The sequence below is a fragment of the Macaca mulatta genome, chromosome 1 (assembly GCF_049350105.2).
Source record: "Macaca mulatta isolate MMU2019108-1 chromosome 1, T2T-MMU8v2.0, whole genome shotgun sequence".
Taxonomy (NCBI): Eukaryota; Metazoa; Chordata; class Mammalia; order Primates; family Cercopithecidae; genus Macaca; species Macaca mulatta.
The window spans coordinates 139,896,434-139,912,060 of record NC_133406.1 but is presented as its reverse complement, the minus strand read 5'-3'; the positions used below and the strand labels follow the sequence as shown (position 1 = coordinate 139,912,060).

The 15,627-nt window shown below is 43.3% G+C and overlaps 1 protein-coding gene across 7 annotated transcripts in view; it reads left to right on the top strand.

The window, feature by feature from the left end:
• Positions 1–867: 867 nt before the first annotated feature.
• CDC14A (cell division cycle 14A) overlaps positions 868–15,627 on the top strand; it is a 164,677-nt gene continuing 149,917 nt past the window's right edge. For 4 of the 7 annotated variants that reach the window (XM_077952391.1, XM_015145931.3, XM_077952382.1 and 1 more), the window contains exons 1-2: positions 868–1,365; positions 2,126–2,216. In XM_077952391.1, the coding sequence (XP_077808517.1) occupies positions 1,317–1,365; positions 2,126–2,216 (140 nt within the window). In that variant the 5' untranslated portion in view covers positions 868–1,316. Of the gene's footprint in view, positions 1,366–2,125; positions 2,217–11,055; positions 11,097–15,627 lie in introns of those variants that run through there. The other 3 variants (XM_077952409.1, XM_077952386.1, XM_077952398.1) reach the window with 2 other exon arrangements.

Here is a 15,627-nt window from a genome sequence, read left to right as displayed (position 1 = left end):
ATTCCCTCCGCCCCCGCCCAGGCTTGCACTGCGGTCTCGCCCCGCCCCTCCGGGACCCGAGCTCTGTAAAGATTAGGCATTTGTGATGCTTTTGCGCTCACAGTGGCGGCCCAGTTGAGAGGGCGCGGAGAACCAGATGGGAAACTTTTTTTCCCGTGAGAACAAAGTACAAGTTATATCAGAGTCTGGTATGTGTAGAGGAAACCAATACATGTACTGTGAGCTAGGAGCTGGGGCTTCTTTTTCAATTGTATTTTTTATAAAGATGCAGACCCCCTCAGTGTTGGGCGTGGGGGGTGGTTGAAATGTTAGCTAGAGGCGAGGCAGGTCACGGAGATCTGAGGTTTTTACGTGTGTGCGTGTGTGTGTGTGTGCGCGCGCGCTCGCGCTGCAGGAGTTTAGAAGAGCATGGATGAGTGGGCGAGAAAGAGAATGAGAGAGAAAAAAGAAATCTGGAGTGGGACAAGACTTAGTGGGTGCCAAAAAGAAAGGGGGCGCCGGCGCATCCTAGCCTCCGAGGCCGCGACAGAGCCCTTGGCGATGTCCACTTCCAACGCCGCCGTTTCATTCATAAGTTTCTGGCCTAGAGGCCCCGCCCGCTCCCCTGGGCCGAGGGCCCCATTTCCTGAACAGCAATTGGTGGACGGCAACAAAGCCTTAGCAACCGGCTCCTAGTGACCCGCGGGGTGCCTGGTAACTGGGGCTGCTGCGGAGAAAGGAGCCGGGCTGTCCCTTTAAGGGATGGCCGCGGAGTCCTGAAAGTGGAGGGGGCTGAGGGAGGGCGGGGAGGAAGGTCTGGGGGCGGACCCAGGGGGAGGAGGAGGAGGAAGAGTAACTGCTGAAAGGAGGTGGCGAAGGAGGAGCCGGAGCAGCTGCTGCCAGCCCGCGGGCACTGAAGTCTTGCCGGCAGCCGCTCGAGTAGCCACGGGCGCGATCAAGACCAGACGTCTCCTCCTCCATGATAACTTTGGAAGCCGGGGGAAGACTTTGCCCTGCCGTGAGAGCTGGTCTGCGTTTCCCAGGCGCGGCGACGGCGAAGCAGCAGCTGCAGCAGCCGGGTCCAAATAGGAGCGGCCACAGCCAGGGGCGTGTGCGCCCCGCGCGGAGCGGGCTCGGGTTCCCCTCGGAATGTCCCCGGGGCGCCCGGCGCGCTGACCCAGAAGCCGCCTCCGCCTTCGGCGCCTGCTGCCTCCCTCGGCCAGGCTTGGTGTTCGGGACTGTGAGCTTTCTGGCTTCTGGGCAGTGGGGAAGCCCCCGGAGGCGAGTGACCTCAGCTGGCCACGACCCAGCCCTCCCCAGTGCGTATCTCGCTTAAGATGGCAGCGGAGTCAGGGGAACTAATCGGGGCTTGTGAGTTCATGAAAGGTGAGGAGCAGCCGCCCCGCATCTTCCAACGCTCTTTTGCCCCCAACTCTTCACTTCCCGCGCCACTGTCCCCACCTTCTCCTGAGGCTGCCAGTGTCCTGCAGCCGCTGCGCGCGCTCTCGTCCCCTCTCGGGACTCTCCTTTCTCCGAGGACCCCCTGCTTCCGGCTTCTCGTTCTTGTGTCCCTTGCTCCCTCTGCAGTTCCCTCGGATGGCTTCTCGGCCTCGTAATGGGACAGCACTGGCTTCTCTGCCCGGACTCCGGCACTCAGCAGTTCATGGGGAGCCTGCTCCGGTTGCTCACCGGTCGCCTTTATTCCACCATCGCAGGCTTCGGTTTTCGGGACACCCCCAACCACACCCCCTAAGTCTCTCTCCTTTCCTCTTTTTCAAATCTCCGAAGCCGCATGGGGGAGGCTCACCTCTTTCTTCCCCTTCTCGCAGCTGCTGAGGTCTGGAGATTTGGGAACCAAACTTGCACCTCCAGTTCTGCGGGTACCCCCCTCTCCTGGCTACTCCGCTGGCCTGAAACAAGGGAAATGTGGGTGCTCTGCACCCCGCTGAGTTCCTCGGTCAGGTCTTCCTCTTGCCTAACTGTTGTGCTCTTGAGTCTCTAGCTTTCTGGGAGAGATGAGGTTTCTGCAAGAATTCCACGTGTTGATGGGGTCTTTAAATTGAATCCTTCGTATGTTATCACCCCCCTTCACTTCCACTTCCCTACTTCTCATATGTTTTTTCTGTCTTTTAAACTTGTCTTTCAGATCGGTTATATTTTGCTACTTTAAGGAATAGACCAAAAAGCACAGTAAATACCCACTATTTCTCCATCGATGAGGAGCTGGTCTATGAAAAGTAAGTTTCTGTTTTGTTTTTTTTTCTCTTGGCCATTCAGCTTGTTCTTTGACGAGGAAACACTATGCACTTTTATTCATTTTCCCCCAGTGATTTGAGTAACAATCCCAATGTTTTAAGGCTCGGGTGCCTGGGGAGAAGTTCAGGGAAAATGGACAATTTGAACCTTTCAACACCTCAGTTCTTTTAGACATCTATCTGTTTCAGTTCTTCCTACCACCACAGCAAACAGCAACTGGAGATTCCTAACACTCCCCAGAGTAGGACCAGGGAGACACACTATCATTGCCAGACTCTGTAATTGGCCTGTGAATCAGTCACTAAGTATTTATGGAGTGGCCATAGGGTACAGGGCAGTGCGTGTATTACAGGTGCTTGAGCTTTATAGTTTACAAGGCTTCTGTTCTATCTCAGGATGTTTTTGTTTGTGCAGCTCTTTTTCAGAAAGTGGGACACATTAACTGCAGGGAGCTGTATCAGAGTCACATCTATGACTAACATTTTATCTGACATATTATTGATTCTTTTATTTGGGTACCCCAAACTTTTTGATATTATTTTCTTTGCTTCTGATGAAATGATGTAGCAGTCCTGATTTATTTTCTTTGACTACTTTGCTTCTGTGGGATTAGGATTTGAGAGTGTAAAATAAAAGTAGGGAACTGTTTTCTGTAAAAGACCACTAATCTACAGGAAAAAGATATCTTAATACTTTAGGTATAGCAAAACATTAATTGAACAGAGATAAATCTTTATTCAATATAAGTATCAGATAATAAGAAATAAGGCTGAATTGACTTGGTTATGTACTTTTATGAAAAGAGCTGGTGTTTCAGAGGAGTCTAATATATTCTATTTTAAATGTTTAAAGTTTCTTTCTTGTTGTCTTTACCAAATGTGCAGATAAATGAACATAGTTAAATGAATCATAATTAGCTTCCTTGGACTTGTGTTGTTAGAAAGGTTATTGGCAGTTTGCCTAAGGATTTGTGGGTACTACCAGGTCTCCGAAGAGTGAGTGTTCTGGACCTTCAACAGCATATCTTTTATTTGGGGGAAAACAATCTTTGTCACTTCATCATAGAGGTTCTTGAAATTGAGGTCTGCGACGTTTCTCTTAGTGGTGCTGGGAGGAGGATGCTTCTTGAATGGCTAAAGTAAGAGTGGGAATGAAAGAGCCCTTTGCTGCTGCTCATCAATGCCCAGAGTTGCTGAGGCAAAGAGGTCTGAGTCTCTGGTGTCAGATTACAGCTCTGCTTCTAGACAGAATGGAGTTATGTGCGGCTGTGTACCTGGATGATGTCACTGCCAGCAGTGTTTATTGAGTGTTCACTCTGTTGTTGGGAATGTGCATTGTTGTGCCTCTGTTTTTGTGATTTTAGGGTTTGGGGGTCTCTCATGAGTCTGAGAGTGGGAATGGTGTATATGTCATTATGTTCAATTCTATAGTAACTCACATGCCAGAGGTTGTTAATATGTTAATATGTCATTGAATGAGCTCTAGCCATGGAGATCTGAGTCACTTCTCTTGGGATTGCTAGGTGATAGATCTAGCAGAAAATTAAGCCAACTAAACACTGTGCATGATGGCTTTTTGATTTTAGTATTGATAGATGAGGAAAATGTTTAATGTGATTTTCATGTTGGTATTTTGGGATAGGCCTACAAATCATATTCCTCTTATAGTCTACTGTTTTTCTGGTATTTTACAAGGAAAGACTTGCTGGAGAAACCATCCAATTTATATTGTGAGTTTGAATTGACATTTGAAATATGATGAGGACTCCAGCCTGGGCAGAGTGTGTACTTTTCTTAGTTTGAACTTACCCTTCTGTGCCACAGTAATGGCTGTGGCTCTGAAACCTCCAACTCCATCTTTTTTGTTACCCCGACGTATTACATGATGCTAGGTGATGCAGAGAATAAAACAATGTTGAATGCACATGTTACCTTCGAAGAGCTCCAAGCCTGTAGGGAAAATAACAGAACTGCAGTTTGAGGTATAGGAAAGATATCTGCCAAAAGAGAAGTACAATCTCTATGCTAGGAGAGGAATTCACAGGGGGGTGGGGGCACATCTGGTGGAGGGGTTCAGCAAAGGCTTCGTGGAAGAGTTAAGATCGGCTTGAAGGATGGACAAGGTCTTATCAGGCAGAGATGTGAGAGGAGGGATCTTAGAAAACAGCAAGTGTGAGGAGGGGAGAACCTTGGGACGTGTGTTCAGGGAACAGTAAGTCCTCCAGTTTGCCTGGTGTGTATTCAGGGAACATGTAGGGCATGGAGAATGTGAAGTTGAAAGGTTGGCTGGGGACAGAATGAATGTCAGGCTGAGAAACCTGCAGTTTTTTTGGTACACCATGGGACTCTTGAGGGATTTGGGGCAGCCATGGTATGACTTCATCTGTGCTAATTACAAATAATGGGAATCATTTATTGAGCATTTAAATGTATGCCATATACTGTTCTAGGTGCTCGTAACTATTCATTTTGTTTTCACAACAATTCTATTGAGGCAGGCACTATTATCCTTATTGTACAAAAAGGCATAGAGAGGCTGGGTCACTTGCCCAAGGTCACAGAAGTAAAAGTAGCAGAGTTGGAGTTTGAAACCAAGTCATCTAGTTGCAGAGGACATATATCCTTCTCAAAAAATTAATACAGTAGCATCACTTAAGACGGGTTGTTGAGGAGGTAAGAGCCCACTTAAAAAAATTCAGAGGGTATCAGGCATGGTGGCCCTCGCCTGTAATCACAGCAATTTGGGAGGCCGAGGCAGGTGGATCACGAGGCCAGAAATTCAAGAACAGTCTGGCCAATGTGGTGAAACCCCATCTCTACTAAAAATACAAAAATTAGCTGGGCATGGTGGCACATTCCTATAATCCCAGCAACTCCGGAGGCTGATGCAGAACTGCTTGAACCAGGACCCGGGAGGTGGAGGTTGCAATGAGCTGAGATCACACCACTGCACTCCAGCCTGGGCTACAGAGCAAGATTATGTCTAAAAAAAAAAAAATTCAGGGGGAAGAAACAAGTACCTGGATTAGGATGGTAACAATGGTGATGGACAGAAGGAATCTTAAGCCATGTGACCTGGCAACACAGGAGGGTGGGGTGGAAGGGTGCTGAGGAAAAAGGGGAGTCAAAGAAGTCCTTAAGACAGCTTGGGTTGTGGTGAGCCTGCTGGAGCTCTTAACTGAAATAAGGAAGGAGGGTGGAATAATTGGGTTTGGTGGGAAGATCAGGCATTCCATTTTGGTCAGATTGAATTTAAGAAATTTAAGGGATATTTATATCACTGTTAGATATCACATATATTTGAGGTTCTTAAATTTGGTAATTTTCCCAAAGAGACAATAAAGCTGAGAGAATGATGTGATTTCTGGGAAGACAGAGAAGGCCTCAAGGTCTGTATTTCACAGGTAGGGCCAGGATGAGAGGAGCAAGGGAGGGTGGAAGTATGCAACAAAGAGGTGGACAAACACTGAAGGGGAGAGGAGAAAGGGAGAAGGACTGACTCCATCTCATCAGCTCCACGTTGGGGAAGTATAGAATGAGAGAGACTGCAAAGCCCCTAGAAGGACCTCTAGTAACCTGGGCTCTGTCTGGAGGATGTCCTACGGTGAGAAAGATCTTGACTGTCACATCATAATGTGCATGTCTCTGAGGAGAGGGATATATTTATGTTCATTATCCCACAGGACTTTGTACTGTGTAATTATTTGCTGAATGTTTAAATTAAATGCTGCTTTTCCAGCTGGGTGTGCTTGTAGTCCCAGCTACTCTTGAGGCTGAGGTGACAGGATTGCTTGAGGCCCGCAGTTGAACTGAAAAGCCAGCCTGAGCAACATAGTGAGACCCCATCTCTTAAAAAAAAAAAAAAAAGAAATAAATGCTGCTTTTCTGGCTAAATTATCACCTTAGAAGCGATTGTTTTTGAATCAGGAAGTAGACTCTTTAAATATTAGGCTGTGGATATTTTGGGCACAGCTGTGCTTTGTGCAGCTGTTTCTTTAGTTATGAAAGGAGGACAGCATTCCATGATTGAAATGTCAACCTTCTGAGATGCTGGTGGAGAAAATTTAATGAGGTGGCCTCATGAGGTAGGGCTATTAAGAGTGAACGTTTGAATTATCTGCTTGATTTTTTAAAACAGAACTTATTACTATAAACGCCTGAGCAGATTTAATAAAATGAGGATGATACGAAATCATACTTTGTCCTTGGGTTATGATTTCACAGGTCAGAGTTAAAATCAGAGTATAGGCTAACACACTAGTGGTACAAAAATAACTCCACAAAAAGGGAGCCTTTCAAAGAAGATTTATCTGCATGTGATTAAACTACAAATAACACACAACTCCCTGGAAAGGCTTGTTCTTTGGTATTGGAATTGGGCCCTGTAATCCAAATAGACACTTACTTTTTCTTTTTTTTTCTTTTTTTTTTTATTGTACTTTAAGTTCTAGGGTACATGTACACAATGTGCAGGTTTGTTACATATGTATACATGTGCCATGTTGGTGTGCTGCACCCATTAACTCATCATTTATATTAGGTATATCTCCTAATGCTATCCCTTCCCCCTCCCCCAACCCCACAACAGGCCCCGGTGTGTGTGATGTTCCCCTTCCTGTGTCCAAGTGATCTCATTGTTCAATTCCCACCTATGAGTGAGAACATGCGGTGTTTGGTTTTCTGTCCTTGTGATAGTTTGCTGAGAATGATGGTTTCCAGCTTCATCCACGTCCCTACAAAGGACATGAACTCATCCTTTTTTACGGCTGCATAGTATTCCATGGTGTATATGTGCCACATTTTCTTAATCCAGTCTATCATTGATGGACATTTGGGTTGATTCCAAGTCTTTGCTATTGTGAAGAGTGCCGCAATAAACATACGTGTGCATGTCAATACTTACTTTTAACAACTTGGCTCACTTTTTGTGTGGCTAAAAAGTTAGTGAAATCAAATATATTAATTGTTATGACATCTGTGTGCCCCTCCTAGTGCTGGTCAGGGGTGTAGGTTTGGATGTTGATGGCATAGAAAGCTAGTTTGCTGGGAAGGATAGTGTATAGGGTCTTCATTTTCAGCCTGTCCATTGTCATTTCTTCTCTTTTTGAGTTGTGAAGGAAAGGTATTGAAAATGCAGGAAAGAGCTCTTTAGGGAGAAACTCTAGGGACTGAATTTTAAGCAGTTTCTGAAGTGACTTAAAGGATTTCACCAAATGTTTTAGCATGTTAAGAATGAGCAGCCTCTAATGAGAACTAATTAGCTAAATGGAAGATTTAAATAATTTAAAACATTCAATTTTCATTTAAACTTAGTTACAGCAGCCTGATATTAATGTATCCAGGAAGTTTTGGATAAATAATTTATAGAAAAATGATTTCTTTTATCTTGTCTATAGCATAGTTTTGAGTTAAAATGTGAACATAGAACATTTTTGAGAGAAGTATGGAAAAACTACTCTTGCCTAGAAATATTTGTGGGAATGAGTATTTAGGTTAGAGGTAGGTCAGGAGAAACCCTTTTGGTTTTTAAATTTTTATTTCAAATGAAATGTGTAGCAAGTAGGATAATTTAATGGAAGGTTGAATGCCACTTAAGCATATACACACATACACATATATATGATCTTATAGAGTCTTACGGTCATCATTTAGAACCTCAGTCTCATTATAAATTATTATGATGTAGACAGAAGAGGAGATTTGGTTGAATCTCGAGACAAATTTCATTGTGGGAATAATAATAATAAAGCCATAGCAGCAGCAGCAGCAGCAGCAGCAGCAGCAACAGCAGCAACAGCAGCAACAGCAACAGCAGCTAACACGTATAGCCCTGTGCCAGGCAGTGTTCTAAGTGGTTTACACACAAACATTAACTCAATTAATCCTCAGAACAAGCCTAGGAGTTAGATGCTGTTATTATCACTACTTAACAAAGGAGGAAACAGAGGCCCAGAAAGGGAAGTATATTGCCTAAGGTCACTGAGCTGGTAAGGCAGAGCAGGGATGTAAGCCAGAGGCAGTCCGCCCTGGAGTCCAGGCATTTCCCAGTTGGCCTGAGACTGAGGCCAATGGGGAGGGTGTAGGACACCTTTGCCCCTTCCTGACAGACTTGATCCCTCTAACTTGGGTGGTGACAGCTCTTGGGGGAAATGTGCCACTGACAGTATATGCACAAACTATGACCAGCTCCTATCTGGGAATGTGTGGTGGTAATTTTAAAAATTTTCTTTGTAATTTCACTTTTGGGGGGTGTAATTTTGCCTTTTTTTTTTTTTTTTCCTATCAGTGCATTACCAAAAAGAAAGAGAGGAAAGAAATTGAGTTAATTGTCGGACATGTGAAAACGAAAGAAGCCCAGTTTTTATAAGCCTGAGATAACTGCTTTTGTAGACTGTCTGGTCAAATGTTCTGGCTGCTTACCTGGTGTAACTTAACGTGATTTTTTTTTTCTTTTTTTTTGTGGTATTCTCCAAAAAAACCCTCAGAAAACTGTTTAGTTTTTAAAAGATGGTAGTTTATAGTTTCTTCCCCCCTTTTTCTTCTCTTCATCCAAACCTTGGAAAAGTAAAATTGTTCAGGGCTGCTTTTATTCACCTTCTTTTTTTTTTTTTTTTTTGAGTTGGAGTCTCGCTCTGTTGCCCAGGCTGGAGTGCAGTGGTGTGATCTCGGCTCACTGCAACCTCCGCCTCCTGGGTTCAACCGATCCTCGTGCCTCAGCCTCCTGAGTAGCTGGGATTACAGGCACGCTTGACCACGCCCAGCTATTGTTTTTTTTTTTTTTTTGTATTTTTAGAAGAAGTGGGGTTTCACCATGTTGGCCAGGATAGTCTTGATTTCCTGACCTCATGATCTGCCTGCCTCAGCCTCCCAAAGTGCTGGGATTACAGGCGTGAACCACCGTGCCTAGCCTTTTTCACCTTCTGTTTTGAGCATATGACAGCCAATGTTATGATGTAGTATATGTTAAGAGGAAGTAGATATATCTGTGTACATTCACAGTTAGTTCTTTTTTTTTTTTTTTTTTTGAGACAGGGTCTTGCTCTGTCACCCAGGCTGGAGTGCAGTGGGGCAATCTCGGCTCACTGCAACCTCCACCTCCTGGGTTCAAGCGATTCTTCCACCTCAGCCTCCCAAATAGCTGGGATTATGGGTGCATGCCACCATGCCTCGCTAATTTTTGTATTTTTTGTAGAGACAGGGTTTCACCATGTGGGCCAGGCTGGTCTTGAACTCCTGGCCTTAAGTGATCTGCCCGCCGCGGCCTCCCAAAGTGCTGGGATTACAGGCATGAGCCACCGTGCCTGGCCCACAGTTCTTAATTCTGTAATCCAGGGGAATCAAATTTACCTTCTAGATACTGATTTATTTAAATATCTACTGTTTTGACCTCTTAGGCATTCGGTGTAGAGTTGATCTCTAATCTTCATAATGATAAATTATTACTCCATTCTTTCAGTTTGCTTGAGATAAGGCTGTGAAAACATGAAATTTAGCCAAGGTGCTAAGGAGAGTTATCTTAACAGGGCTGGTCGTAATCATGCAGCCTGAGAGAGAGCTCCAAGTGGGCTGCAGGAGATCCCAGTGGGGAGCTGTCAGCCTTCCAAGTTCTTTCTGGCCAGGTCACCACAGGGCGGCTTCATTGTTTTGTTTGAAGTAGATTCCTAAGACATCAGATGTTCTCATTTGTAAGTTCATAAACACATTCCCAAGCCAGAAGTAAATGACTTTTACTTAGCCACAGCTCAGTACACCTTTGTGCTTATATAAAAAAAAAAAAACCAAAAAACAAAAACAAGAACAAAAACCTCAAAAACAAAAACACAAAATTTTTATGGGAAGTGAAAAGCATAACTTAAAACTTTCATAACTGGTTGAAATTGCTCTACAAGAAACTTAGTATTTAGATGGGATAGATTTTGATGCAGAACACTGCGCTAATGCTTAGGAGATATGTATATGTAAAGAAGGAAGTGGAAACACATACAGTACAGGATAATACATGACCAAAACTGCAAATGTATGTGTTAGGAGTTCAAGAAAGGAAGAGATTATTGCTACCCAGGGTGATAAGCACTGAGCTAGTTTTTGAAGGGTGTATAATAGCAAAGAGTACATTTTATGATCTCTCTGAAGACCAGTACTACCTGTTTTTGCACACCATTATGTCCCAACACGTAGCACTGTGCCTGGCATAGATATGGGGCTCTAGTAATTTTAGTTGAATGAATGAATGAGTCAGTGAGTGAGTGAAAAAGAAAGGAAAGAAAAAGATTTCAGGCAGAGTCCGGAGAAAAGGCACAAGAGGTGTTTGGGAATAGCAAGATTCTGTTAGAGGAGGTGTAATAATATTTGAATGGAGAGGAGTCACAGGTCACAGCAGCAGTCACTTAGTTGGGGAGTGGATTGTGGAAAACTGTTTGGATGTCAGTAAGTTGTGCTTGCTGGTAAATGGCAGAGAGTGACCAGGGCTCTACTTTAGGACGAGTGCTGCCATCGCTCGAAGGTGGGGTCAGTTAGGCTATGGCAGAATTGGATTAGGGTTGTAGCAGTGGAGAACAGAAAGGCCAGATGGGGAGAGGCTAGAAAGAATCGATTGACTGGATTTGGGACTGACCAGATGAGGGTAGGGAGGAGGAAGCAAAGGTGAATTCAGTTTCTGGCTTGGGTGACTGGGAGAGGGTGACACCTTTAAGTAGGTGAGGTATGTAAATCAGAAGGAAACTGCCTTTTTGCTATTCTGTTTTGTTTTGAGGATTGGAGATAGGAAGCAAAAAAGGGATCATTATAATGGAGTCTTTGTCTTTTGTGATCTTTAAGCAGAAAATAGACCGTGCCTGTCCTGGATATTTAAAATGTGGGGAGGTAAGTGGCACAACTGATCTCAAGTTCCTTTCTGGCTTTGTGATTTGAGCTGAATTTTTTATACTTAATTGTGAAATTCATTGTGCTTAGATTTTTTAAAAAAAATTTTTCAAAGAATATTGCTTTTCTACAACGAAGAAATTCAAACCTACAGTGCTATAAATTTTTAATTGGCATAATTTTGTATATGCAGTTTTAAATGCTAATATTTTAAAATCATACATGAGCATTGTAAACCTATGCCATTTTTCAAAATCACCATAAATGTCTCTATATTAATAATATTTCAGGGAAAGGATATACCATACTGTATTGAACATTTTCCTCTCTTTGGTCATTTTGGTTGTTTCCTATGTCTTGTCATTTTAAGTTGTTCCAATTCACATTACTGAGGCAAAGTAGAGCTGTGAATAATTCTTTTTAAAGCTTTAGTTTTAACTTACTTAAAAAAAAGTGGTTTGTTTTAATCAACGAAATACTTCCAGGAGCACCAAAGAATTTTATGTGGATTGAGAGTCATCAAAAATATTGCTGTATTTATTCAAAATATGTAGCATTCCCAGTTCTTGACACTTGAAAATGAAGCAGCATTGTTGCCTGAGGTAAATACGCGGGATTCTTCATCTCACCCAAGAAGATTAACAATAGGGACACGTGAGTGGGTTAAGGAGCAGAAAGTTTAATAGGCAGAAGAAAGGAGAGAGGAGAGCAGCTTTCCCTTTCTTGTGAGACACAGGAGTCCAAAAGGGAAAGGTGGGCCTGCACCTGACTGCAACAGGTTTTATAGTCTGGCTTGGGGAAGCGGTGTCTGATTTACATAGGGCCCATAGATTGGTTCAACCAGGTGTGACGTTTACGTAGTGGGAGGGGAAGGCTGGTCACCCCACCCCAGTCTTTCTATGCAAGTGGACTTTCCACTCGGCCAGTGCCATCTTGTCTGCTGCTCACTGTACATGTGGCTGGCAAAAAGAGAAGATGGAGCTGCCATTTTGAACATGCTTAGTCCCAGGTAGTAATATTCCTACTGGCACAACTGCCGACATTCACCTGTGCAAGTTTCCAGCATGCTTGTTTACGTGTGCAGCTCTATTTTACAGGCTGCTCTTTGTTAGAAGAGAAAATGATTTTACGTCTGCTTTTCATTAAAAGGAAAACCTTACCGAGGTCTCCTGTACCCTCACTACCTGCCTAAGTAATTTCTTTTTAACTCCTATATCAAAAACATCTGGCAAATGATCACAATTATTTGTTGTTGACAGTGAATTCCTTTATAAGAAATACTTTGTGTAAACTATAAATTTGAATAAGATATCTCCTTTGTTGTTAATTTAATTTTTTGGTCTTTTTATCCCAGTGACAAATTGAAGAATTTGCCGGTTTAGAGTTTTTTTTTTTTTTTAAATAAAATTTAATTTTCTTTTGGGAACCGGAAAAGGTAGTTTATTTCAAATTTGGTCCCTATGATTGATGTACTTTAATACATTTATTCAGTTTTGTGTGTCTGGAAATGTGGCATTTCAGTGAGACAAATTCTACGGAGAATTGGAAAATTACATTCTGAAATATCAAAGTTTTATACTTTAAATAATTTATGGAAACCTTTCTAAAATGAATATACATTTCTACCTTAAGGAATTTACTGGCCAGGCCCAGTGGCTCAAGCCTGTAATTCCACGCTTTGGGAGGCCAAGGTGGGCAGATCGCTCGAGCAGCATGCTGAAACCCTGTCTCTACAAAAAATACAAAAATTAGCCAGGCATGTTCCACATGCCTGTAGTCCCAGCTGCTCTGGAGGCTGAGGTGGGAGGATCACTTGAGCTCAGGAGGTCGAGGCTTCAGTGAGCCATGAGCGTGCCACTGCACTCAGCCTGGATGACGATCAAGACCCTGTCACACACAAAAAATAATTTATTGATTGCAATTTACTTTTTTTCTGTCATACACAGACTTCATCATTATGGATGATCATTTTTATTTTTTATTTTTGAGATGGAGTCTTGCTGTGTTTGCCAGGCTGGAGTGCAGTGGCACAATCTCAGCTCACTGTAACCTCTGCCTCCCAGGTTCAAGTGATTCTTCTGCCTCAGACTCCGGAGTAGCTGGGACTACAGGTGCACGCCACCATGCCCAGCTAATTTTTGTATTTTGTTTTTTTAGTAGAGACAGAGTTTCACCATGTTGGCCAGGAGGGTCTCAATCTCTTGACCTCGTGAACCACCTGCCTTGGCCTCCCAAAGTGCTGGGATTACAGGCATGAGCCGTTGCCCCTGGCCCTGTGATCCTCACCACAACTTTTAGAGTAATTATTTTCCTTTTGAGAGCCTCAGTCACTTTATGAAATGTGAGGGTTAGCCTTTTGTGTATGGGAGAATCACTCATCATTCTGTTTTCTAACAAAGCTTTGCATGTACTGTCTGTATAGCTCTCCTGCCTTCAGTACTAGCCTTTGAATAATGGGGTTAATTTATACTGCTGAGAATGTTTCTGTGGGAGTGAATTTTAATTTTCCCAGTGCATTCCTGAAGAAGTCTTTTGTTTTCATTAATCTGAGTCTCGAAGGGAGTTTTTATTAATTGACTTTCTCTAACGAGGGATGTTAGAATTACAGACCCTGATACTGAAAAGGTTCTTGATACCATCTGGTCTGTTGTTTGACTTTAAGGCAAAGTGAAAGCACTCACCCATTTTACAGAAACAGCAGCTGACACCTGACCTGACTGGTATTTGCTTCGGGTTAAGAAGGTAATAAGTGGAGAATGGTTCCTCACACCCTGGTGTTGTAAACCTGAACTTTCTTAGAAACCTGGACAATACATCAAGGGACAGGATTGATAGTTGATATTGGAGTTCTCTCCTTCCTTTATGATCTCAACAAATGTCAAACTTTTTGCAGATGAGTAAGTAATAAGGATGTCAAGTTTCCTAATACATGTAGCTGCTTTCTAGACTGTGGGTTTGCTTTCTGGCTGTGCAGAAAACAGTGAATTTCAGGGAAAAAGCTGTGTTCTTTTCCTTCCCCAAAGAGGAGACACCCTAAGGGAAATGTCTTCTGTACCCAGACCCAATGCACTGAGAGGACAGATAGAACAGAGTAAATCAAATAGGGCAAGTAGACCTTGAGAAACATTTGAGCAGTTGAATGGCTTTGTCCAATAAGGATAACTAGAGTCGTAGACTCTGTAGACTCTATATAATGGCTAGAACTGTGATATATGATGTTACATAAGAGCTGGAAAGAACGTTAGGAGCCATCTAATTCAGTGGCTTCATTTGATAGATGAGGACGTGGAGTCCCAGAGAGGCTGCGACACCAGCTTAGGGATAGTGAGTGACCAAATTGGGACTGGAACCTTTTGGCACCCAGTGATCTTTAGTTCTACATGAGACTGCTTCGTGCGTGGGAAGCTTGTTAGATGTGCAGCCACTCTTCCCCAAGAAGTTGGCATCAGTGTGACTGTGGGTGGTTATGCTAAAGGGCTTGAGCAAAAACTCAGACTAGTGCCCTCATCTGAGGTTGGTATTCGTTATGCTTTAGGACCTTTTTAAAACGTGATCGTAGCCGGGCACGGTGGCTCAAGCCTGTAATCCCAGCACTTTGGGAGGCTGAGACGGGCGGATCACAAGGTCAGGAGATCGAGGCCATCCTGGCTAACACGGTGAAACCCCGTCTCTACTAAAAAATACAAAAAACTAGCCGGGCGAGGTGGCGGGCGCCTGTGGTCCCAGCTACTCCGGAGGCTGAGGCAGGAGAATGGCGTAAACCCGGGAGGCGGAGCTTGCAGTGAGCTGAGATCCGGCCACTGCACTCCAGCCTGGGCGACAGAGCCAGACTCAGTCTAAAAAAAAAAAAAAAAAAAAAAAAAATAAAACGTGATCGTTATGAATTCAGCCATAATGATCACATTTCATACAGAAACTTTATCATCTGACTGGAGGGGTGCTGATAGTATTCTAGTGATAGGGAAACTGTTAGGTAATGTGCAGCCCAGAGGCATTGCTGATCAATTTCAACAAAATTTTACACACACACATGCACACACATGCACGCACACACACACACGATCTCATTGTGTTTTGGAGGATACCGCTATCTTAGCATTTATCACATTGTAATATCTTTACCTGTCTTCTCAGAAGATAGTGAGCTCCTTGTGGATAGGGACTGGTGACCAATAGGCTTTTAGTAACTATTTGAGTGAGCAAGTGAATGAAGAGACAAAAAATGTCAGCAGTGCTGGTAAAACATTGAAAGGTTGGCATGCCTTATAATGATCTGATAGAATTTATTCATCCTATTTTTAAAGCAGTTAATTTTTTTTGTATTGCAAGTACTCTGTGATGAATATGCTAACTTGTAATGCCTTGCTCAGAATAGGTAGTCATAAATCTTGTAGAATAAATGGGTAATTCTTAGAATGTAGCTTATCTTTTTGCTGAGGAGTTGGGAATTTTCACATGAAGCTTCTAATGTATAGAATAAGGTATAACAATACTTCAAACAATGATTCCTCTGTGAATTGACTCACTTAAA